The 24,923-nt window shown below is 38.1% G+C and overlaps 2 protein-coding genes across 10 annotated transcripts in view; both read left to right on the forward strand.

The window, feature by feature from the left end:
• Window positions 1-5,414, forward strand: part of kif14 (kinesin family member 14) — a 21,735-nt gene extending 16,321 nt beyond the window's left edge. Inside the window, exons 25-29 of one of the 2 annotated variants that reach the window (XM_061825809.1) lie at window positions 457-609; window positions 2,748-2,870; window positions 3,636-3,716; window positions 4,443-4,596; window positions 4,735-5,414. In XM_061825809.1, the coding sequence (XP_061681793.1) occupies window positions 457-609; window positions 2,748-2,870; window positions 3,636-3,716; window positions 4,443-4,596; window positions 4,735-5,087 (864 nt within the window). In that variant the 3' untranslated portion in view covers window positions 5,088-5,414. The remainder of the gene's footprint in view (window positions 1-456; window positions 610-2,747; window positions 2,871-3,635; window positions 3,717-4,442; window positions 4,597-4,734) is intronic. The other variant, XM_061825811.1, reaches the window with a different exon arrangement.
• Window positions 5,415-5,645: 231 nt separating this feature from the next.
• The window catches only part of LOC133503388 (adhesion G protein-coupled receptor E3), a 98,129-nt gene continuing 78,851 nt past the window's right edge, over window positions 5,646-24,923 (forward strand). For 7 of the 8 annotated variants that reach the window (XM_061824972.1, XM_061824976.1, XM_061824979.1 and 4 more), the window contains exons 1-15: window positions 5,646-5,889; window positions 6,052-6,088; window positions 6,328-6,352; window positions 7,118-7,342; window positions 13,020-13,205; window positions 13,403-13,482; window positions 14,049-14,333; window positions 15,650-15,761; window positions 17,963-18,109; window positions 18,204-18,306; window positions 19,128-19,239; window positions 20,406-20,461; window positions 20,559-20,685; window positions 22,636-22,739; window positions 24,283-24,385. In XM_061824972.1, coding sequence (XP_061680956.1) covers window positions 6,053-6,088; window positions 6,328-6,352; window positions 7,118-7,342; window positions 13,020-13,205; window positions 13,403-13,482; window positions 14,049-14,333; window positions 15,650-15,761; window positions 17,963-18,109; window positions 18,204-18,306; window positions 19,128-19,239; window positions 20,406-20,461; window positions 20,559-20,685; window positions 22,636-22,739; window positions 24,283-24,385 — 1,701 coding nt within the window. In that variant the 5' untranslated portion in view covers window positions 5,646-5,889; window position 6,052. The remainder of the gene's footprint in view (window positions 5,890-6,051; window positions 6,089-6,327; window positions 6,353-7,117; window positions 7,343-13,019; window positions 13,206-13,402; window positions 13,483-14,048; window positions 14,334-15,649; window positions 15,762-17,962; window positions 18,110-18,203; window positions 18,307-19,127; window positions 19,240-20,405; window positions 20,462-20,558; window positions 20,686-22,635; window positions 22,740-24,282; window positions 24,386-24,923) is intronic. The other variant, XM_061824975.1, reaches the window with a different exon arrangement.

A 24,923-nucleotide genomic window follows, 5' to 3' on the forward strand; every position in this document is an offset into this window, starting at 1 on the left:
GTGGGCATAAACAATTTACTTCACTCTTCAGTCTTATACTTTTCATAGCAATTATACAATGCATAAGTTAATTGAGTATGACAAAGCTTAGCTGGCAAATTAGATTTTGGTGTAGGGTGGTTAATAAAAATTCAAAGCATTGATTGACGGGTCTTGGCTCTGAGCTGTTTGAGCTGTGTCTATGGAAATGACTAAGCAGAGGGAATTGTCAACCTTGAGCCTCAAACAGAACATGAATATATGGAAAATGGAACTAAATTCCTTATAAGCCCGAGTACCTCAACTCAAATTTCATACAAGTTTTTCATCCATTTTAATTTATTTAGAGAGCCCCACAGAATATTCCACCCATTTTGTTAGCTTGTTTGCATTGATTCACTACTAAATCAATGCAAATTCCGCCAGTTATTTTAGGCATACTTGCTGTTCACTAAAAATGAATATATCCCTGTTTAGGGTTGCGAATCTGAGATCACATCAATGGTTGCCGAAGCACGAAAGAAAAGTGGTCAATGCCTGGGTGCGGCATTGCTTGTACTTTGCCACCTAGCGGTGATGTCAGGCATGCCACTCAATGTTATGGAGCTGGGAATCCAGGCCACAGGCAAGGTAAATGCACCATTAATATACCACAGTAGCATCAGTCTCTCTCTGGCTGTGGGATGTACTGTAATTAAGCCCGTATACAACAATACCTAGGAATAGAATATTACATGGATAAAGCTCAGAGCTAATAAGGCGTTGGAATATGTGAGGTTATTGAATTATAATGCAAGGTTATATAATCAAGTTCAAATTGCATTGTGTATACTATCGGGGCGGCACGGTGGAGCAGCTGTGAAGTACTGGCCTCACAGTTCTGAGCACCAGGGTTCGATCACGGCCGTGCCTTTGTGGAGCTTGCATGTTCTCCCCGTGTCATCGTGGGTTTTCACGGGACACTCCAGTCCCCTCCCACCTCCCAAAAACATCCATTAATAGCACAATCTAAATTACCCCACGGTGTGATTGTGAGTGCGACTGTTGCCTGGCTCCATGTGCCCTACTATTGGCTGGCAACCAGTTTAGGGTGTACCCTGCCACCTGCCGTTGACATCTGCAATAGGCACCAGCACTCCCGCGACCCTTGTTAGGATACACGGCTAAGAAAATGGATGGATAGATGGATACTATAGGCTTATAAATATATTACGCAACCGTGCAGCTTTCTTTCGCCCCTTGACTTCCTGTATTTTCCGCACTATAAGTTACACTTAAAAGCCTTTAATTTAATAAAAAATTGATTGTGTGCCTTTTAAATGGATGCGCTTTATGTGTCCATTGAATTCCAAAATCTGTAAAAATGTCCCTCTTTGGTAAGCGCTGTGGTTGATTGACTGTCGGCACTCACTGGCTGTGATAAACCAATCAGACAACATTACATAAAATGTACAGTACATACGCTTACCTCCACCACGCCTTTGGTAGGTATACTACAGGTATGCTGCAAAACATTTTTTTGTCTTAAGACCCCTGAAAATGGCATAATCGAAGGCACATGCTTACAAGTCACAGTTCTTCAGGCTATCGGTTACATGATTGTAAATGGTAATAGAGTAGCGACCAAAGAATTAAACATCAATAAATCTATGGTTCGGAAGTGCAGGAATCAAGACAATGATCTCTGCTAGACGAAGCGGAGTATCTTCAGGATTAAAGCGAGGTGGCCACAGTTAAAAGACTTACTTGAGCAATGAATTATTGAACAAAGATCAGCCAGTAGAAAGTCTCTACAGTCACCATCGATTGAATGCAATAGCGATAGCACAAGATATGAAAATCGAACACTTTACAAGGAGGTCTGTCTTGGTATTCATCTAATGAAAAGATGTCTCACGATCTGTGCAAGGGCTACTGCGGTGCAGCAACTTCCAGCAGATTACAAAGAAAAGATTAATTAAAAAAATGTGTATTGTTAAATTGTAAAATAAAGTCACTTGCCTTGTTTTTTGTACACCATATGTTTTAGCACACACCTTGTAATACCCTTATATAGGTGTTAAGTACTTTTCTTCACTGTATATACAAAGCTACATGCCTCTGCGTGGAAAAAGTAATGCCCTTACTTGAATCATGTATTAACTGTGGCAAATCAGATTTTTTTGGTTCATTTTCACTGACCACACCAAGCCTGATTACCTCCAGACTTGTTCAGTCATGAAATCTCTTAAGTACAGAAATAGACCGTAATTAAGACTGTGCTTCGTAATCGGGTACAGAAAATATGATATACAGTATATTTTGAGATATTTTTTTTTTCCTTGCAGAAGCAGTAAAAATCTGTGTTTATTAATAGCATTATAAAAAAAAGATTTGCCAAGTGGTCAGAATTCAGGTGAATTAAGATCCCCCGGGGAAAAAAAACAAACCCTTATTTCAGTGTTTCTTTCGATAGCCTAGTAGATTTGATTAAAAAATAAATATCCACACATCTAATTAGAAAAGTCTACCATACAGTGTTTTTAGAGTTGCAAATTTGAAATCTGTAACAATTTTTACTCTATTTATGAGTGGCTATCGGTTGACTCTTGATAAAATGAAGGCCTGCATGAGGCGCCACTCTGGTGTTGATCTAAATTTCGATTATGTTTGTGCCTTGGCTTGTCGTAGGTCAGTGCTTTTCAGACTTTTTCTACACAGTTTACTCTGACGTGAATATACTCTACATATATACAATCCTAATAATGATGGATTTTTTTTTTTTTCAGGCATCATTTGTAGCGTTTCTACTGAAAGGGACTGATAAAGCTGTCCACTCCATCCTCGAAGACTGCTTCATCACCACCAAAGAAATATTGAGAGAGGCCCAGCTGGCTCATTCTAGGAACCCAGTAAGATCAAATATATTTTAGGATTGGTTATTCTGGTGCCTCTTATATGTTACAGAATTAGATTTTGATTAGTTTAAGAACTATTACATTAGTTATTTAATTAGCTGTTTTTAATACACATTGGTACCTCTCCTTACGAAATTAATTCCTTCCAGAAGTTGTTTTGTAATGTGAATTTTTTTGTAAGCAGCAGCACTTTTTACATGTAAATAGCCTAATCCATTCCACCCCCCGCCCCAAAAAAAAGCATTCAAAGTACATAATGTAAAGAATAATACAAATTATGTTCATTTACCTTTGGCGTTGCATGATTATGCAAAGTGAAAGAAGAATGAGAAGCAAAAGGCATCTTAGGGGACGGAGAAGGAGGAGAGTTTGTTTGACAGCTGAAAGAAAACATGTATGAATGTATGCACACACAACTTAATTCCGAAACGAAAAACATGGGTAAGATTGTCATCCCTCCTAGCCAATGGGATGCCAAGAAGATGCTACGCCGATAGTCAATGGGAGAGCAGTTCTATTGTGATACACAAACCAAGATACAGGATGTTCACATTCACATATTATTTTCCCTTTCGTATTGTGAATTTCATCCCGTAACTCGAGACGACAATAAAAGTAAGTTTCTTTTGGCTTGTCCCTTTCGGAGACGACAATATTATTCTGAATTTTTTGTGACTAGAAACTTTCGGAAGTAGAGGTACCACTGTAATATACTAACCAGAGCAATCCAGTAGACGTCTAATCATTATCTATTTATAGATGCTGCAGTGCCTCAAGTGCAAGACTCTTGATTTAGCCCACTCAATGCAGAACTACATTACACACTACTGCCGTATTATGGTGAGTTTGAACTCATTTCAACTTTGCTAATGTATCGAAACCGGTGTGTTATTTATTCATTCAAGCTTAATTAGAGAAGCATGTAGTTTCCGGCCTAATCGACGCCCTCTTAAAGTCCCCTCCAAAAATATTGGAACGGCAAAGTCAATTCGTTTGTTTTTGGCATTCAGGTTTCAAATAAAACGAGAGGAATTCGAGACTGAATTTCAAAATTCGATCTTTTATTTCATGGTATTTACACAGTACATTTAGATGTGTTAAACAACTTTGGACAGAGCGCCTTTTGTCTGATCTCACCAACTTCAAGTGGGCAAAAGCATTGGAACGTGACTGATGGGTGTTTGTAGTTCTTCAGGTGTTGCGTTTTTGTGGGCCATCCCTAATTGACTGTAGCAGTATTGTTTTATTCTCATTCAGCTTTAGTCAGAATCCAGTTGCCGCTGATGTAATGACGATCAAGGGGGAAAAAAAAACCTTTCTCTTGAACAGAAAAAAAAATCGTCTGTCACTCGAAAATACAGTACATCGAAAACTTCTGTTCATGTATGTGGGGCAAGTGGTAAATGTCAAATTGGCTTACATCAACCTGATCCATTTTCCAGGAATTTTAATTCAGCGTTCATCGCGAAAATTCTAGAATTTTAGGTGGATGTTTACACTTCAGTCGTTCTATAAAAATGTTGTTTGATTTATTTTTGGGGTGGGGGTTATGTCTATGGTGTTAAGCAGGAGTGTGAAAATAACCCAGAGAATGGAGAGGAACGAGAGGAAGGGGCCTCGGCTTCCAAACTGCAGACTTTGAGGCTTACAGCAGCCACATTGTTTAAATTGAACCAAGCCATCAGGCAGTTGCACTGCTCTTTGTCTGACAGCCTGAAAGGTGAGATTTATGATCCTTGCAAATGGCCATGTGTGCACATGAAATGCACTTAAATTTTATGATATGACTCAAATGTTTATACAATGTTGATAATTGTTGGAGACTTTCCAGTCTTAACTGCTTGCATCCATTCCCCAGGGAAAGATGGACACTCGAAATTCACCAGCTTTAGAGAGCTCATCTCTTCTTCTGCCAAGACTGTCGATGAGATTATCAGTGGTCTCACCAAGGGAACAGTTGGGCTTTCTCTGAATCCCCCTTCTAGGCAGACTCTGATGTCTGCACAAGATGAGCTGCACTACGCTCTGCAGTCTCTGACTTTGCCCTGGGATCAGCTGAAAGCTGTCGAGAGCAGCAACACCGGGACCTCAGAAGAAAGCAAAGTAGAAAGTGGCGCGTTTCACTGTACTGATAAAAATCGTGACATTAATACGTTTTTATCTTCCCTACCTTCAAGTATTAAGTCCAATTGTAGCCCACGGTGGGTATAGTAGCAATCATGTGGGAGAGGAAATTAAGATGTATACAATAATATGAATAAGCATTTTTTTTTTCTTGTTTCACCATACTAAACCTGACAACAGAAGCGGTTGTCACTGCTTTTGGCTTCTACATCCAAGTCGAGGGTTTTTTTTTTTTTTGCACTCAAATGTTTTCATGTGTTTCAAATGTGCTTTTTAGTATAATTTGCATTCATCGATGTTTATAACAGATATGCTTAAAGAACTACTGATATGTGACTATTGTATCAGGAGTAAATTTACATTGTGACTGTTGTGACAAATAATAAAACCCAATAAAATGTTCCATAATTCCAAGATTTTTGTTGCTATATTAAAACATTTAGTTTGGTATATACTTGTTTTATTTATGTTGTTTACATTTAAGAATTGAGATCAAATTATTTTTTGCATAATTTTGGTAGTAGTTTAGTCCCAAACGATTACAAGAGTGTATTAGCGCTTTTGAGCAAGTGATTTCCCACATCACGTGCCTGAGGGAATAAGAAGGAAGCCACACAAATGATGAATGCTCCGTGTATGACGTAATCGAGCAAACCTCAAGCCAGACTTGAGACGTTCGAGGACCTCAGAGGCTTGTTGAACCCAACTTCGGGCGCTGTCCTCTGCACGTTACACCCACTGTTCTTCACAGATTCCCTTGCTGTCTCACTTTGCTAAAAGCCTTTCGGTTTACTCCGATGTCGCGGTGATTTTGAAACACAAGTAGTCTCCTGTGTTTGGTTGACGCTCACGATGAGACGTGCTAAAAGTTTCCAGGACAATCATTAAGGTAAGACGCAGCGTTTTTTTTCTTCTTCTCTTGCTCTGTACTTCATAAGGGAAAACTGTACAGGTTGTAAATCAAAGAAAAAAAACACCCCCCCCCAAAAAAAAAACAAACCAAAACCCAAAACTATTAATACTATATGCTGATTGAATGTTTGATTTTCAGGATGCACTGGTTAATGTTTCCTAAACCAAGTCTGCTTGTAAGTATGTTTTTTTACTGGACCTATATGGCAATTACTGTATGTTAATATTTAGTTTGAACTGATTGTTTACATAAAAGATGGAGTCTCCTTGGTTGCAGCTAAGCACACTATAAAACTATACTGTAACCTATTTTGTGTGAGAGCGTTCCTTTCCAATGAATTTAGAGTGTGAAAGAAGGCACATTGAAACATATTTTTAACAAATTCAGTGGTTAACTAACTGCCATTTCCCTCAGGTGTGTTTTCATATCTTAATATCAGGTAAGTGACTTTTTATTTTAAATGATTTTGTACATTCAACCTTAACGTTAGCCATCATCACGATGCTAAGGCTAGCCTTCCACTAGTAACTGTGACGTAGATCACATAATATCAGTTCTGAAAATTTGATCCGATGCTCATGGTCACATTTATGTTTAATGAAAGTCAAAAGTGAAATTGCAAAATGTGACAAATATTGACTGTGAAATCTAATAAAATTGTAATAATTTCAAATACAAATTAAATGTATTTTACCTTAATTATATCAAGCTAAGAATTGCTTGGGAATCAAGTGCACATTCCTACCCACCCAATAAAAACACTAATTCTCACTTTCACTTAATATTTACAAAACCAATTGCGTTCAATACTGTTTAATTTTATTCACATTTTCTATGCTTTAATTTGAACTGTCTTTAGTTTGTGTTTGTGTTCTCTTTCAGTGGAAAGAATGTGATTTAACCTATCCAGTTCACTTCCTGACATTATGAGCTTAGTTCAATTTGATTTTAATTCAATGTGCCAAAAATCAGAGATACATTGTGTAATTTGTACAGCACCAAATCACAGAAGTTGTTTCAATGCACTTTACGCATGAGTTTGATTACATGTACTGCAAATGAAAAAAAAAAAAAGAAAAAAATATTTAGTGAAGCATACAGTATTATGTGGTTTTATGTATTGGGTATTACCATCAAATAAAATTTGACATTTATATCTATTTTTCTAAAAATCCCTGCTAATTGCAAATTTCTAATTTAACAGGTCTTACACTGAAAGCCAGTGCCCTTATATATGAGGAGATATCTTATCTATACATACCTGATGAGCTGCAATGGGACAGTGCAGACGAACTGTGTTACCAGCGCTTTGGGACCTTAGCCAATGTGTCCAGTCCAGTTGAGAAGCAAGACATAAAGAACTATTTAAGGTCCTTAAACATCTCTGAAGGGGTGTGGATCGCTAAGAAATTCACAACTCATCTTCAAAGTAGGTTCTGTATTTATTCCTGAGATTTCTTCATGGATGATATAACTCCAGACATAAGACTTGACAGTGCGATACATTACACGATTTGCTTTTTCTTTGGCCTTTTGGAACACCTATTCCAAGATTGAATGTTTAGAAATTTTAGTTATAAGAGTTGTAAGAAGTTATAAGAAATACATGTGGAAAAATAAGAATGTTACAAAGCAGGTTATGTGGAGTGCATTTCCCCTGGAAACCATATTCTCATTTTTCTTGTGGCTGTTTTATTATTTTTAATAACTTATTTTGTGCTTGAATGCCAGTAATTGGAGTAGATTATTACTTTTTTCGTTATCATTGGGGAAATAGTTTTGAAATTGTCCCAGAGGAGATTGCAATACATTACACAGCTCAGAATTGAAAGTTTTTTGTTCAGTCTTTACATCATTGTGTCACTTACACAAAAAACCATTTTTTAAAATTTATTTGAACAGCTTACAAAGTCTTTGGCATGTTCATGTAACAATTCTTTGTTTCTGACAATATCAGTCGCTTACGTCATGTAGATTACAATGTATTGTCTCTCTTCAGTTGTCACACTCAGACAACATTTTGGCATGAGTTCATCAAAGTCTTGATATGCATATTGATTGAACATCTCTTAATATGTGAAACATTTTAAAACATTTCCATGAGACTACCTCTCCCAGGCTTTGGAAGGTGGTGTCTTGTTATTTCTATGAATTGTTTTGACAAATTGAATTATTGTTTTAAAAATGTTGAGTATGAGTCAAACAATGTACCAAAGCAACTGAGAAAATGTAAAGGTTGTACTGAGTTCTTTCAAGCTACACTTATTTGTTCTTAACGTGATAGTGTTATTCAGGGCTGTTTTGATTTATAGCAAGGTCTCTGTTTTGTGTCTGTGTGGAGCGGAGGAAAAAGGGTTCATGTTAGACTTTGATTTTGGAGCTCAGCGGATGCTCCAACCGGAAGAATGCTTATTCTCTTAACAAGTTTCCTTCCGCGGGGGGAGTGACTCTTTCTATCTTTTTACTCGTTGACAGTAACTGCTTTGGAATTTCCACCATCTTTTCTTATTCCACCCAGTCATATATTAATGAGTTCCAGCTCTGTGAAAACCTGATCCAAGGAAAGCCTGTGCAGCTGCCTCTACTTGTACATGGTATTCATTGTCCTTACCAAGAAGTCTTCTTCCCCGACAACTCCTGGCACTAGAATTAAGTTTCTTGGAATCAGAATGGTGGACGCTGGACACTATTAGTTGATGGCTGTATAATCTACAGTGGGAATGACTTGAAGCCATCTGACAGCATTGGACCAGATGGCTTTTTTATTATCGGTCAGGAGCAAGACACCTTTGGGGGTTCATTTAAGAAGGATGAGTCATTCTTAGGCAACATCACTGAGCTTCACATATGGGATCGGGTACTGAATAGAAGTGAAATCCACACTATGGAAAAGGAGTGTTCACCCAATACATCTGGGCTGATTTTCAAGTGGAATTGGGCATTCATGGAAATGGAGTCATCCATTACAAAGCTGTGGAAGGGCAGCCCCTGTAAAGGTAAATTGGGCAGCTGTCATCATCATCAGAATGGTGAAAAAAAAGAAGTTGAAGGGCTACTGCATTTAATTACAAAGGCTCTCATCAACAACTGACATAAATCCACTGAATGCGCATGTTTTGGCACGGTAATTTAGCTTCATTGGTTTTAGGGCTGGTATGGTTGCTGTGCAGCAAAACAATTGCATAGAGACTGTTTCGAACGGCCTTTTTGGACTACGCATGGCCTCATTCTCACATGTGCCAAAAATCTGAGATACATTAATGTGTAGAATCCACCCATTTGGAAATCCAAGCAAGAAGAGATAAATCGGGGGGAAACTAAAAATAGAAAAAAACATCAAAGAAATCCTCCCCCTTCACACAGGGCAAAAGTAATAGCATTAGACATTGTTCAAAAACAAGATCAAATGTACCCAAAACAAACAAATATTTTTAAAAAATGAAAATTCACGTAAATAAGTGGAAATTGACACACATAGCATTCGTGTAAAACCAAGAGGAAGAAATTTCAAGTTTCAGTTAAATTTTTAAAAGTTAATCAGGTTTGATGCCCAATCGGCTATTTAGTCTGTTAATTTTATTGCATGAAGTCACTAAAATTACATCAGAATAGTCTTTGTACATACTGTAGTTGCTGACCTAAACCTTGTTTTGTTGCCAGTTAGTTATGATGATAGTTATGCCATATAATTATAATGCAACAATAGTATTTCGTACATCTGCTGCTGATCATATAGGAGAACATGAAGAACTGAACATTAATTATTATTAAACTACTTCCAGTATGAACAACACAAAAATTAGAGTAGAGAGGAGAGTCCTTCTCTTCTTTGGCAAGCTTCAATCTATTAGTAAAAGCACATATGTTCATGGTTAATGGGTTTGTGGTCTAACAGAATCTCTCTTTATCCTGTTTCCCCTGCTCTACCCTATTTAAGCTCCTTACAGTTCTTGTAAATGTTTTGACTCACATCAATTGTAATCCACCTATAAAGACAAACTGTGTCCCATTATGACCTCACAGTCCCCTGTAAATATTGAGACCCCAAAACGCTCCTCCTACTGGGATGAACGTGCTGAAAACACATTCATACTCTTTGACTGACTCGCTGTTAGGGACAAACTACTTTTGGGATTTTTTCAAACGTTGAGGTTATTCGTATTTTTAATTACAGTTACAGGAATGCAAGTGTAACTAATGATGAGGATCACATTATTGAGAAGTAAACAGTGAAGAAGTATGGACTGCCTACCTAAATTCTGATGTTTTTACATAATTCCACAACTTTAATATTTAAGATAATAAAGCAAATGTAGCTATCAGACAAAGATTACGAGAGTAAACATAAAATGCTGTTTTAAAATAATGATTTTATTTACTAAGAAAAAATACAATGAAGAAAATAAATATTTGAATACCCTGCTATATTGCAACTTCTCCCACTTAGAAAAATCATGGAGGCGTCTGAAATTTTTATTGTAGGTGCATGTCCACTGTGGGAGAGATAATCTAAAAAGAAAAATCCCGAAATCACAATTTATTATTTTTTTTTAAATGATTCATTTGTGTGATACAGCTGCAAATAAGTATTTGAACACCTGTCTATCAGCTAGAATGCTGACCCTCAAAGACCTATTAGTCCGCCTTTAAAAGTCCACCTCCACTCCATGTGTTATCCTGAATCAGATGCACATGTGTGAGGTCATTAGCTGCATAAAGACACCTGTCCACCCTATACAATCAGTAAGACTCAAACTTGTAACATGGCCAAGACCAAAGAGCTGTCCAAAGACACCAGATACAAAATTGTACAACTCCACACAGCTGGAAAGGCCTACAGAGAGATTGCCAAGCATCTTTGTGAAAAAAGGTCCACCGTTGGAGCAATCATTAAAAAATGGAAGAAGCTAGACATGACGGTTAATCTCAATTGGAGTGGAGCCCCATGCAAAATATCACCTCGTGGGGTCTCACTGATCCTTAGAAAGGTGAGGAATCAGCCCAAGACTACACGACTGGACTTGGTCAATGACCTGAAAAGAGCTTGGACCACTGTTTCCAATGTGACTGTTGGTAATACACTAAGACGTCATGGTTTGAAATCATGCATGGCAAGGTTCCTCTGCTTAAACCAACACATTTCAAGGCCCGTCTTAAGTTTGCCACTGACCATTTGGATGATACAGAGGAGTCATGGGAGAAAGTTTTGTGGTCAGATGACACCAGAGTGGAACTTTTTCGTCATAATTCCACTAACGGTGTTTGGAGGAAGATGAAAGATGAGTTCCATCCCAAGAACACCATCCCTACTGTAAAACATTGGTGTGGTAGCATCATGCTTTGGGGGTGTTTTTCTGCACATGGGACAGGACGACTGCAGTGTATTAAGGAGAGGATGACCGCGGCCATGTATTGTGAGATTTTGGGGAACAACCTCTTTCCCTCAGTCAGAGCAATGAAGATGGGTCATGGCTTGGTCTTTCAACATGACAACAACATCAATGACCCGAAGCACACAGCCAGGAAAACCAAGGAGTGGGTCTGTGAGAAGCATATCAAGGTTCTGGCATGGCTTAGCCAGTCTCCAGACCTAAACCCAATGGAAAATCTTTGGAGGGAGCTGAAACTCCGTGTTTCTCAGCGACAGCCCAGAAACCTGTCTGATCTAGAGAAGATCTGTGTGGAGCAGTGTGTGCAAACCTGGTGAACAACTACAGGAAACGTTTGACCTCTGTAATTGCAAACAAAGGCTACTGTACCAAATATTAACATTGGTTTTCTCAGGTGTTCAGATCCTTATTTACAGCTCTATCACACAAATAAATCACTTAAAAAAATCATACAATGTGATTTCTGGATTTTTGTTTTTTAGATTATCTCTCTTACAGTGGACATGCACCTACGATGAAAATTTCAGACCCCTCCATGATTTCTAAGTGGGAGAACTTGCAATATAGCAGGGTGTTCAGATACTTATTTTCTTCACTGTAGAAAGCCAAATCTGAAGCTTTAGGACTACAGTGAACCACAAATGGAGAAAACATGGACCAATGGTGAACCTTCCCAGAAGCAGCCACCCTAGAAGAGTCATGCGACAACTCATCCAAGATGTCACAAATTAACCCAGAAGAACATCAAAAGAACTGCTGGCCTCCGTTCTGTTGCTCTGCTGACCAAAACATTCATAAAGGAGTCTGATGAGGTGGCTGTCAGATCTGATCCGGATGCCTCCCGAAGACCTCGCTGGTGAGGTCTTCCGGGCATTCGCACCTAAAAGAGACCCCAGAGACAACCCAGGACATGCTAGAGAGACTATGTCTCTCAGCTGGCCTAGAAATGCCTCGGGATCCCTCCGGAAGATTTTGATGAAGTGGCTGGGCAAAGGGACGTCTGGTTATCCTTGCTAAAGCTACTGCCCCAGCAGCCTGATCCAGAAAAGCGGTACAAGATGGATGGACCTTAGATACACAGTAACAGTAACACATGTTTTTCTGGATAAATTGGCTGTACATTTTCCCAGTTTTCCCTGTCCCAATTTTCCCAGTCTTCTAAGAAGTCTACCAAGATGACTAGAAGGTCTGAGAATAGAAGAACTTCAGTTTCTCCTTCACAATACATTTCCTTTTCAACATTTATTGACTCAATCAGTCTCAACTCATGTTAGATTATAAATGATCTATTGTTTAGTTACATACTATATGTTCAACAAAACCTGGTCTCAACTTCTGATTAAATGTCAACATTTAAGACAGTTGCAAGTGAGAGCAACAGATTTTGACTGACCAATCAAAGTCTTCTTCATGAAATACATTTTTTATCATGTGGTGAGAGATATTTTTTTTCATCATGGCTTTGGCAATAGTCACCATGATTTGTTAAAAGAAAAAAAAAAGATATGTAACTTTCCATAGCACGATTAACGGGCACTTCTTTGGTTTCCAACACGTTTTCTGGAATTTGAAAAATGCATTTCACCCAGAGTATCACAATAATTCAATATACAAACAGCATATTGTCGTTGACTGACATAATGTTATTAAAAACTTGTCTCAGCTCAGACTTTCCTAAACTGAATTCATTTTGCTGTTGCTCCTTTTTTGAACTAGGGAACATCTCTGTCTTTTTGGACTCCATTTTGGACGTGGATTCCTTGGAGAATGAGAGATTTTCCGTAGAGTTTGTCCATAGCTCTCAGCCTGATGAAGAGTGTGACATTCTTGACCCTGTAACAGGGCGTTTGAGTCACGACAATTGTGAATCTTTCAGAGGAGCTGTCTGCCAGTTTAAGAAAGGTGCCTGTGACAGTTTGTTTTATGATTATGACATGTAATTCAAGTTACATTTTCTCATTTATTTTTCTGATGTCCTCTTGTGGCCCCCAGGGGATCTGTGCGTTTTGCTTTGAAAACCACTGCTTAAGATGCTTTTCCATCAAGTATAATAATTGTCATTTTAGCATGCACATTGTATTAATTCAATACTTTCTTAGTTGTAGAAGTGTTGGATGAGTTCCGTTTCCCGAAGACACCATTATTCAGCCTGTTGACCCTGTACCCTTTAACAAGTCATGTAAGTCAAACTTTCCGAATCATCCATCCATCCATTTTCTACACTGCTTATTCTCACTAAAGTCACGAGTATGCTGCAGCCTATCCCAGCTACCTGCAGGTGAGGTGGGGTACACCCTGAATTGGTGGCCACCCAATCGCAGGGCACATATAAAAATCAACCATTTGCACTGATTCACACCTAGGGCCAATTTAGAGTATTCAGTTGATACCCATGCTTATTTTCGGGACATGGAAGGAAATTGTAGTACCCGCAGAAAATCCACGCAGGCATGGGTATAACATGCAAAGTCCATATAGGTGAGGCCGGAGTGGAACACAGTTCCTCTAATCTGTGAGGCGCATGTGCTAACAAGTCATTGTTGCACTTTGTGATTGTCTTTTATTGTTATTGTAAAAATAAAGTTTTCTCATCTTGGGTTAAGTAACTTGACAACAGCATTCTCACAAGATAAAAATGTCATAGTGCAAACCTTGTGGAGAAATATTTGACGTGTGTGTATAATAGTTCAAATAATTTGACTGAAATGTATCTGTCATTGTCTCTTTGGCATAAACGCGGAGCAGAGTGTCAACTCTTCATCGGACAGAGAGCTAAACTCACTGCATCAGCTTACCCGGGCTGTCCTGGATGTAATGAAGGATGGTGGTCCAAATGTTCTCACCTCCAGTGATGTCCACTTTCTTTCCCAAAAGATGAGGATGGCCTTGTCTGCATCGGCTAGTAGTCACCCAGCCACCGCTAATGCAGCAGAGGCCATGGCGTCTATTGCTACAGATTATGTAAAGATGTCCAGTGTGATGCTGGAGCCTCATGTGGCTCAACAGTGGATGGGTTCAACAGATGACGGGGTGAGCAATGACCAAAATATCCTTTTGATAAAGATGTGGCTTCAATTATGTTCTGTTGCCTTCTGCAAAGAAAAAAAAAAGTCAACAGTTTGGGCAAAACTGCTTTTATATAACCATTAGTCATTAGGGATGGGATGGTTAAGCCCTTCCTGTTCCTATTTCTTTTCTTTTTTTAACTGTTCTACAGTTAGACTACATGTTCAATATTTTTTGGGCAGATCACTGAGTCGTCAGTTTATACAAACCAATCACCGATCTGATCACAACATATTAATATTAAATTATTAGTACAATTGATGGCTATGAAAGTGTACTAACCCTATTAAATTCAAGGATTGCAAATGCACAAATTATTATTAAGGCTTCAAAGAACAACTGTATTACAAAATGATTAAAAATATTTCCACTGCACCGACTACAACATAGCACAATACAAAATAATTCCATAAGATAACGGTCCCAACGTTTTTAGAACCACTGTCTCTTTTCCTGTGAAGATATGTTGAAGGGATGGCATAGAAAGAAAAAGAAATGATTAAAAATATCACTCAGCATTACGCTGCAAATAGTTAGCCTTATTGTAATCTATCATCACATCATGAACTGCCCACAAGAGTTTATGTATTTGTTTCACTACTGTAATGTAGTTTTGGCATACTTTGTGTCCTCCTAACCGACAAACCTAACTAACTTTGATGATGAATAAAGTTCTCATACAAAAGAAATGAAATAGCTTACTTACAGGTTAAATGCAGTATAAAACCAGAACATTGAAAATAATAAATGAATATAATCTTCAAATAAAATTAAAATAGCAACATGCTATGTGTTATTGGACGCAATAACTTGGTGACAAAACTGCCACGGAGGCGATGATTAGTGAGTGATAAGAGCAGCGCTACACTATTTTTAGTGAGACTAGAAAGCTCGCCACAGCTGTGGGAATGCCCAAAGCTACACACATGATGTAGCTGTGAAACGCAAAATAAAATAAAATTAAACTAGCTTTCGGATTTAAACATACAAGAAAGAAACACCGAATGTCTCGTCCATAATATCTTCATTTGGAGAACCGACCAATGACGTAATTAATCAATTGACGAATTAAAACAATTAGAGCTGATCATTAAATGCTAATTATCGGGCGATCTGATCAAACCCAGCAGAGTGGTTTAAAGTGTAGTTGTATAAATCTTGGAAAGATGGATTTGCATGATTATTAAACTATATTTTCAAGTCAGTTAGCAAGCTTAATTAGCAAAATTTCATGACATGCAGGATTGAATCGTTTTTTTGGCTCTGATTTTCTTCAACAGATCAGCATGGGACCGTTTACTATTGTCAATAGCATTGACAGTCTTACGGAAACTCTGGCAGACATACTCTCTGCTGAGGGAAAAAGCTTCTCACTTTCTACTAAGAATATAGGTACTGAAACATCTTAATGCATTGCAGAACATATGATAAATTTGATACGTCAAAAAGCAAATACAAACCCAATTCCAATAAAGGTAGGACATTGTGTAAAACTTCAAATACAATGATGTCCAAATCGTTTTCAGTGTTTTCAGTCAAAACTCAATTGAATATACTGTACTACACACACATTCTAATTAAATGACGTAATAATTGAATAATATTTAATTGTTTAATTCAATTTTTTCTTCCAAAATATCATCACTCATTTCTAATTTGGTGCCTGCAACACATTCCAGAAAAGATGCAACACGGGCATGTTTATCTCTTTCCTGTTTGGGAACAGAGGACACTAATTGTTGCAGTTTGTTTGTAGGTCACATTCTTTCCCATTGTTGCATGATGTACAACTTAAATTGCTCAACAGTCCAGAGTCTCCGTTGTCGTATTTTGTGCTTCATGATGTGGGACACATTTTCAATTGGAAGGTCAGTTTGTTCCTCACACTCTTTTACTATGGAGCGATGCCGTTGTAACACGTGTGGAGTCAGACTCATCTTTTTTTGCCACATACTGGTATGTTAAAAACACAAGGAATACAGTTGTAAGTTGTAGTTGGAACTGCTCTATGGAACTAAATATGTGCCTCCAGGATTTGAATTAAAAATGCCACTGAAAATTTTATGTTGTTAAATTCACATTATTTCAAAGTGATCTGAAATTCACCGTCTAAATTCAATGTTAAGAAGGCAGGGTTACTTCAGGTCAGAAGCCAACATCCAGCCAATCCAGCCAGTTGAATTTCAGACGGCGAATTGTAGCCAGTTGAATCTCAGGAGACTGAAAATATTGCGTTTGAATTTTAAAGGTGGCATTTTTTACATATCGAATTTGTTAACATTGAAAAGTTAAACTAAAATACAGCTACTGAAAATGTAATCACTTTGAAATAACATTGTGAATTTTACAACATCAAATTTTCACTGGCAGTTTTAATTCAAATTCTGGTACAATTTTACTTCCATACTGCTCTAGTTTGACAACAAACAGTGAATTGTCAGAGAATATTTTTGAGACATAATGACATTCCGAGAACATTCTTAAGAACATTGCAAGAGCATATGTTGCCTCAAAACCTATATGTATCCTTCAGGATTGTTGCCTTCATAGTTTCCCATCCCATGAGCGCTAACACCCCCACATACACAGATCACATCACAGATGCTGTCTTTTGGCTGGCGCTGATAACTATCTGTATGTTCCTTTTCCTTTTTTGCCTTGGGGACAAAAAAAAAACATTTGAAATGTGGACTCATTAGATCACAGCTGACTTTTCCATTTTTGCATCAGTCACTAAGATGACTCTGGGCCAGAGAAGTTAGTGGTGTTTCTGTGTGTTCTTGATACAGTATATGGCTTTCACTTTGCACGGTCGAGCTTAAACTTGCAATTGTAGATGAAGCAACCAACTCAGTTAACTGTCAATGGTTTTCTGAAGGATTCCTGAGCCTATGTTTTTATTACAGTGCTGCCTGAACGATCGAAAGTTGCAGGCATTCAATATTGGTTTTCGGCCTTGCCACTTACATACAGAGTTTTCTCTGGATTCTCTGAATCTATTAATTTTATGTGGGGCTGGAGTCAATTAAATCCTTAAATTCTTTGCCTGTGTTGAAAAATGTTTATGCTTACACTGTTGAACTCTCTGCTCATGCAGTTGTATACAAGTGAGGACCCTCACCCCATCCTTGCTCGATGCTCCTTTTAGATCCAGTCGTGACACTCACCTGTTTCCACTTAACCCGTTGACCTGTGAAATGTTGCCAACCTGAGTTTTTGAGCATTCCCCAACTTTCGCAGTTTTTTGTTTCCTCTGTCTTAGTGCTTAAAATTCTGCAGGCATCAAATCAAATTCAAAATGAGAGAATTTCTGCTTAAAACTATTTATCAGTTTTAATAAACATCTTGTCCTTATCATGTATTCAATGGAATATAGGTTGAAAAAAAACAGTAAATCAATAGTCTATATTTATTTATATATATACTTATATATAAAGATTCAGTTTTTTATTTAGTGATCTACTGAATTAAAGACACGTGCATAATTCAAACTTGAATTTTGTTCCTTGTGCATTTGCACATTCTTACTTTTATTGTTCTCACTTTTGTGTGTTTTTCTGTTGCTCTACGGTTTCTGGTGTCTTTGTGAATAGATGTATTCATCAAGAGCCATAAGTTGACTGAAGGAAGCTGCTGTCAATCATTTAAACCATTTGACATCAGCTCTAAGATGGTAAGCGGCAATGATCAGGATGAGCTGGTTATCCCAGACTCGGAGTTAAGGAGAATTCAGAAGCTGGGTAAAACAAATGCACACAATGTAACCCAAAATCCTACTGCTCTTTGACTTGTAACACATTATTTTTATGAGCGCTATTTCGTTCCTATTTTTAGGACATAAGGATGTGGTGTTTATTCACACATATTACAGCCGTTTGAATGAGATTGTATCGGGTGCAGCAGAGCCTTTTCTGAGCCAACAAGATAAAGTGAAAAGGTGTGGCATTTCCGGAATTACGGAATTACAATGTAGACTATTTGGAGTCTCGTAATGGAGTCAACTCATTGATCACCTTCAACCCCTGTCAACAGAATGTTATGAATTGACTCATAATGTTTTGTATCCAACACATCTATTGGGTCACCAGCCAATTGCAGGGCACATAGAGTATAGACAACCATTTGAAATCACATTCATACTTACCCCACAACAGTTTTTAAATAAATACACCAACCCTTTTTAGTCTTTCAGTGAAAATGTGGCACTGTTACATATTGATTATATTTTGGTAGTTGGAGTATACCTGTTAGCATGTCTGCCTCTGAGTTAATGGTGCAGTTTCCAGTTGCAGCTCTGTGTAAACTTTGCATGTTCTTCTTTTTGGTGGTAGGCTGACTTTCTCCTACATAGCAAAAACATGTATTTTAGGCTGATTGAATACCCTAAATTGTCCATTGGAGTAAAATGGTTTTGTTAATCAATATGTGGCTTCAATTGACTGGTGACCCATCGCTGTTCTTGCATGTTTTTTATTTTTTCCAGTAGTCCAGTTTCCTTCGACATTCCATTAAAAAGTCAGTTGGGATAGCGTGTGGTATAGATTAGGGCTGTTTGATTTCTTGACTCCTATTCATATTTTGATGTGAAAGCTAAATTAATTCAGGATACAGCAAAACTAATGGAATTTGCCTCACTGTTCCAAAAAGTATAAACGGGAGTGTGAACAAAAATTTCTCTGCATGTTTTATGTGCCTGTTTTATGAATTTCTACTATATAATGAAAACTGACTGTTCACTGAGGGTCTCTCCGTCTTCAGAACTCTCTCAGGTCACCTAGCTTCTGCTGTCATATCAGCCACTCTCCGTGATGCTTCAAAGGCCCAAACAATCCCTGTTGCTGTCAAGTACACGCTGTCCTCATCTCATGAGGTACTGCTTGATAAAAAAATGCTTGCATTGTGCAGAGATTTTTCCAAGAGTATTTTTAGAGACTTTAAAATATTTATCTAACACTGTTAATGCCTGAACACCAGATTTGTATGTTAGGGGTGGATTTAAGGCTGATCGGAGGAGTGAAACTATCTCAATTGGGAATCGGCATGAATATTGATTCATTAATTCATGTTTTAGAAGAATTTTGCTGATTGTGTTGCAATTATTGGTGCTTAACTTTTATCTTGTAAGTAAGGCAAAATTGAGTACACTACTTGGATGGCAATATAACCTAAGGCCAGTGACATTATCTTGGTTAGCTATGGGAAATTGTGCTACTTCCATGAAGAACTTGACCAGGCAGCATTATTTCGCCCAATACCACATTGGGGTTTAAAAACATCAGCTCGTAACATTCTGAGACTTTCTCCCATCCTACTAAAAATAATACTTAAAAAAATACAGTTAATTCACCTTCACCTTCCCCATAATGAATCAATTAAGGGTGCATTTGAAAATGCATTCCAAGCAGGCTATGATACAATCTGGACTGTTTTTAGACTCAGAGTATTGTTAGAATATGCTGTTGAGTTATTAAGAGCACCACACTTTGGGAGTGACGGAGCATACTCTGACAATTCTGATTGGGGAGACAGAGCAGCAGAGTTTTATGCACGACAGCCATGGAAGCTTTTCTAGCAAGATGCGAGGGTTGTGGGCTGAATTGGGCTTCGACGACCTCATTCACCATTCATTTACTGTGGCTATAACCCAAGATAACTGTCATTCATAAATTCAAAGAAAGGTAGCATGCTCTTCCTCTTGGAACACTCGCGCACTCGGAGTCGAGTTTGGGCGTCAAATTGAATTTCTGAATGCATCGTAAATTGAGTCAAATGCCCATCCTCAATCGTGACTGACGTGCATATAGCTTCACCTTTTAGAGGTGTTAAAACACATTAATTCGTTTCATACACAGTAATGTTTCCATTCTCACTTCCAATGCCAAAGCGTGAGGGGTGACCCTAACCGCAATGTGATTGTCGTAAAAATGCAATTAGTTTTCATGAGATTACATTGCAAGTAAATTCTGTGGACAGGGACAAATTTTATGACCAAAGATAGTATTCAACATTCAATAATGACTGTGTATTTGCTTCTAGATGGCGTTTGCACAGAGATTTTCCCCAGTCTGTGCCTTTTGGAATTTCAGCTTGATGTAAGTTTCAAAAGCAAGACAACAAATACATTACTGCATTATCTAATCACTGAGTTGGTGATTGTGTTCTTGTGCATTTCTTTGCGGCGTTACACAGAAATAATCAAACCAGTGGCTGGTCCAATGATGGCTGCAGTGTGATCTTTGCTGGCTCTGGTGTTACTTCTTGTGTATGCAACCATACCACAAACTTTGCAGTGTTGATGAATTATTTAAAACCAAAGGTATGTTCTTACACAAAGTTACTCTACTTATTTTATTTATGTATTTATTTTATTTTTATTTTATTTTATTCAATTGTTCTGTTCAGCTGCATGGCCATGCAGATTAGTGGATCTGGATACCTTTTGTGGTGGAACAGTTTTTCTGTGCAACAGTGGAATTTAAAATACTTCTTCTGCTTATTTTATTTTCTTTCCATCTATTATCTTAACTGCTTACCCTCCCAAGGGTCATGGGTTATTTTATTTTATTTTTAAGTTTTTAACGAGGGCTTTTTATTTAAAATGAACAAGTTATTTATTGAAAAGGTGGCAAAAATATGTACAGAAAAGGCTTTTAGGGGACAGACAGGGACAGAATGGACAAGGCAAACAGGGATTGGTGGGGGGAGCACAGCAAAACAATAGTTAGATAGTCTACATTGTAACGTTGCAATAATCAAATGGTGTACTTATTTTTGAGTGGGTGGGACACCTGGTGAGGATATGCATCAACTAACCAATAGGACAAGATGAGACAGGACAAAACCGGGCAGGGCAGGAAAGGATGTGGGAAATGAGTACGGCAGTGCTACTGAAGATTTGTTTGGTGGCATGCTTTTAGAGTATCTTAACACCTGTAAGAACCTATGAGTTGATATCTTAATAAAAACAATGATATTAGTGGTCCCAGCACAGGCAATTAAAGCATAAAGCATGTCTTTGGAACTTATTATTGAATCAACATCATATTACATGTATGTTAGTCAACTGGTGTATAGGTTGCTTACCCACCCGTGGTTGGGGCCAACCCCCACCACTTGTTAGTTAGCCAGCAAGCCCATCCCGCAGGGGATGCTGCCAGGAAGAGGCAACCAATTCCCCAGAAAAATACCCCAGCCCAAATGAAGCCCCCCTACCGGTCCCAAAGGGAGAGGCATGGTTATCGCACCCCCCTGCCCCCACACACAGCCCACTCTCCCCCACACAGCTGCCCCATTTTTACTTTATAAATATACTTTCAAAGGTGATATTGACAATTAAAATTTCACCAGATGTTGGGAACAATCCAAATAATACATACAGGGAAGTGCAAAAAGGCATGGAAACCCCTAACAACACCTAAAATCTATCAATAATAAAACGGCAATCCAACCCCTTGTCAATGCAAATGAATGAGCTCGTTTGTTCCTGATTGATGGTGTACAAAAAGTTCTCATTCCCAATATGTGAGTCAAAACACATCTCAAAATAAGAGCGGAGAGCTGTCTCAAGACCTTCTCAAAGTAATTGTTGCAAAACATTACGACGGCATAGGTTGCAGCCACATTTCTAAGATTTTGAACATTCCATTAAGTAAGCTTGGGGCTGTAATACATAAGTGGAAAGCCAATCATAAGACCATAAATTTGCCTTGACCACGTGCTCCTCGTAGGATTTCTGACAGAGGAGTGCAAAGAATAATCAGAAGAGTTGTCCAAAAGCCAAAGACCACCTGTGGAGAGTTTCAAAAAGACCTGAAATTAGCAGGTAGGAAGACACAGGCCCGGGGTGCAGCAGTGAGACCCCAGCCCCCCACCCAAAGACCAGGACGAGGCCCCCGGTGTGGGGCCAGCGGGCACCTCCATGGCACCCAGGGACCGAGAGCAGCCCTGGCATCAGCCCCCTTGGAAGAGCCAGACGTACAAAACCTGACCCAAGTGGAGGGGTGGGACAGGCCCAACATTGCCAGAGGCCCACACTGCAGATCCGGGTTCAGTGTTATAGGTATTCAAGTACATGCAAATGACCCTATGGCACGCACTGGTTTACCCAAGTCTACTTTAAAGCCAACTAAATGTAATTGTTATTCAGTATCTAATAAATAAAATGTGGGGAAGGTAATGACTTTTGTAAGTTCAATGACTCTTCTTTATCACACTAACAATATTCTCCGCTTTTTTTGTTTTGCACCTGATATCCCATTTGTCCCAGTGGAGTACCGAAGAAGAGCTCGTTTTGACCAAGCTAACATTCATCGGCTCGGGAGCATCTTTGTGTGCTCTGGTGGTGACATTAATGCTGTTCACTGTGTTGGAGTGAGTACCTGCTCATGTCTTGCTCACCCACAATATCACATGGCTTCCTTATTAACACTTTGTAAAGGTGGCACATTAAAAATGCATGTGATGTGTTATGTTTGCTCAAACAGCTTTAAATGAGTCAGTAGTTAATTGAGTTCAAAAGTGAGAGATGAAAGCATTAATTTTGCAGTTTACAAAAACTTTCCACAATTGTATTCTTACAGCAAGAAAGAAAGAATTTAGACAAATCTACTATATTCAAAAATATCAGTGGCTTTTGCAAAATTTGAGATTGGTCTCTACATTTGAAAAATTCAGGAATGGTGCACTGCAGAACCAAAATGTGGAAAGAATGAAATGAAACAATGGGAAAAAAAAGTCTGCTGTTGTCTTTAGCTGATCACCAGTGGATTTCATGCACCACTGTTTTCATTGTTGTTTTTTTGCTTTGCGCAGTTATATCAATGTAGGTTGGTTGACATTGTTACATGGCTTTTCATACTGCTATTGAGAGAACCCCTACCTTATACTGAGATGAACAAATGTTGGCGTGTCTCTATGGGAATTTCACAAAGCCCATTTGTGAGGTCAGAGATCAATGATGTTGAATCTGAGAGAGGGGCTGACTCACACTCTCTGTTCTTGTTCATCCCAGAGGTGTTTGACGGAGTTGACGTCATAACTCTTCTCACATTTTTCCAGACACAACACTTACTTGTGGGTTTCAACACATTGTCCATGTATTCTGACTAAAATACACACCAATTCATATAGCCACAAACACTTGTTAATGCAAGGAGAAACGGCACCACTGAGCGACATTTCCTTTCCTTGATATTTTAATTTTTTTATTTTGAGGCAAGGACAGATAATTTAATTTGCTTGCATCATTTCAGTAGCTACAAGTAGTGACCATTGGTCAATTGAATGTGAAATAAATAACTGACAGAGCTTTGGCAAATTAAAATTACACAGTGCAAGGTTACTGTGGTTTTCCCGCATCCTTTTTTTGGTCTGAAACATTTTCTTCAATATTTTATTTCTTTAAAATTGTAATGTTTTTATCCAGATGATTCATATAGTGTGCACTATAAGAAAGATAACATTCAACTGTTCTCTTAATTGGAAATGATGTCACACCAATTCACCAAATAGAGCACTACCGTATATTGTTGTAGTAACTGCTAGTGCTTTTCTTCTATGGCTGCTCCAAGTATTGACTGGGACTAATCTTCTAATTGCACTTGTCTGCACTTGCCAAATATTTAAGGTAGCATTCTGTGACTGTTAATTAGCAGGAAGGCCAAAGGGAGATCCTAATACAGTAGGCCAGGAAGAAGCTGCTACCCAATTTATCTACGGAGTGGAACACTGTATTATACACGATATGTATGTATAGCATACATAAAAGTAAAAAAAACAGTTATTACTATATAATTGTGAATAATTTGATTCAACCATCAATATCATTTTGCATATTTTTGGCCTTGAACGTTTTTTTTGGGGGGGAGGCAGAGACCGTCACAAAATGAAAATATTTTCTCTTGTTTTCCACTAGTATACCTCGATCTGACAGGACATCCATCCATAAGAACTTGTTTATTGCTCTGATCTGTGCTCAAGTGATTCTGCTCTGCAGTGGCTCAGCCATTCACAACAAGGTGGAGTACAAACACTAAATATGGTGACAAACCGTCTTATTACAACAAGTAATAATGACTTCTTAACGGGATGTTGGAATTTTGCTCATAATATACAGAATGCTAAGTAATCTAAATGAAATGAATCTCATGTCATAATAATAATAATAAAAATATACTAAATTTGTTTTTAAACTGCTACACTAAACTCATTCTTTGCGACCACTAATGTTGTATTAAACCATCTGACACCCAATGGTCAGTCAATGGTTGCTAGTTGATCCTTTTGACCCTCGTTTCATGCCAGACTGAGCTGCACCTCTCATATTTTGCATTTTCAGGACAAAAAAAGATTTCCTTCAAGCATGTATCACAAAACATTCATGGTGAATGTGTTCCAATCTTTCTATATTTATTTATGGTTGATTAAACCAATTATGATAGTGATATATTTAATTGGTTCCTTTGTGGGATCCTTCAACTGTAAAATAACTTTAAATTGCTGATGAACATAAAATCACAGTAGTCCCGTCACTGTCCTGGGTATTCATGTGCATAT

This window comes from Syngnathoides biaculeatus, chromosome 7, assembly GCF_019802595.1.
Source record: "Syngnathoides biaculeatus isolate LvHL_M chromosome 7, ASM1980259v1, whole genome shotgun sequence".
NCBI lineage: Eukaryota > Metazoa > Chordata > Actinopteri > Syngnathiformes > Syngnathidae > Syngnathoides > Syngnathoides biaculeatus.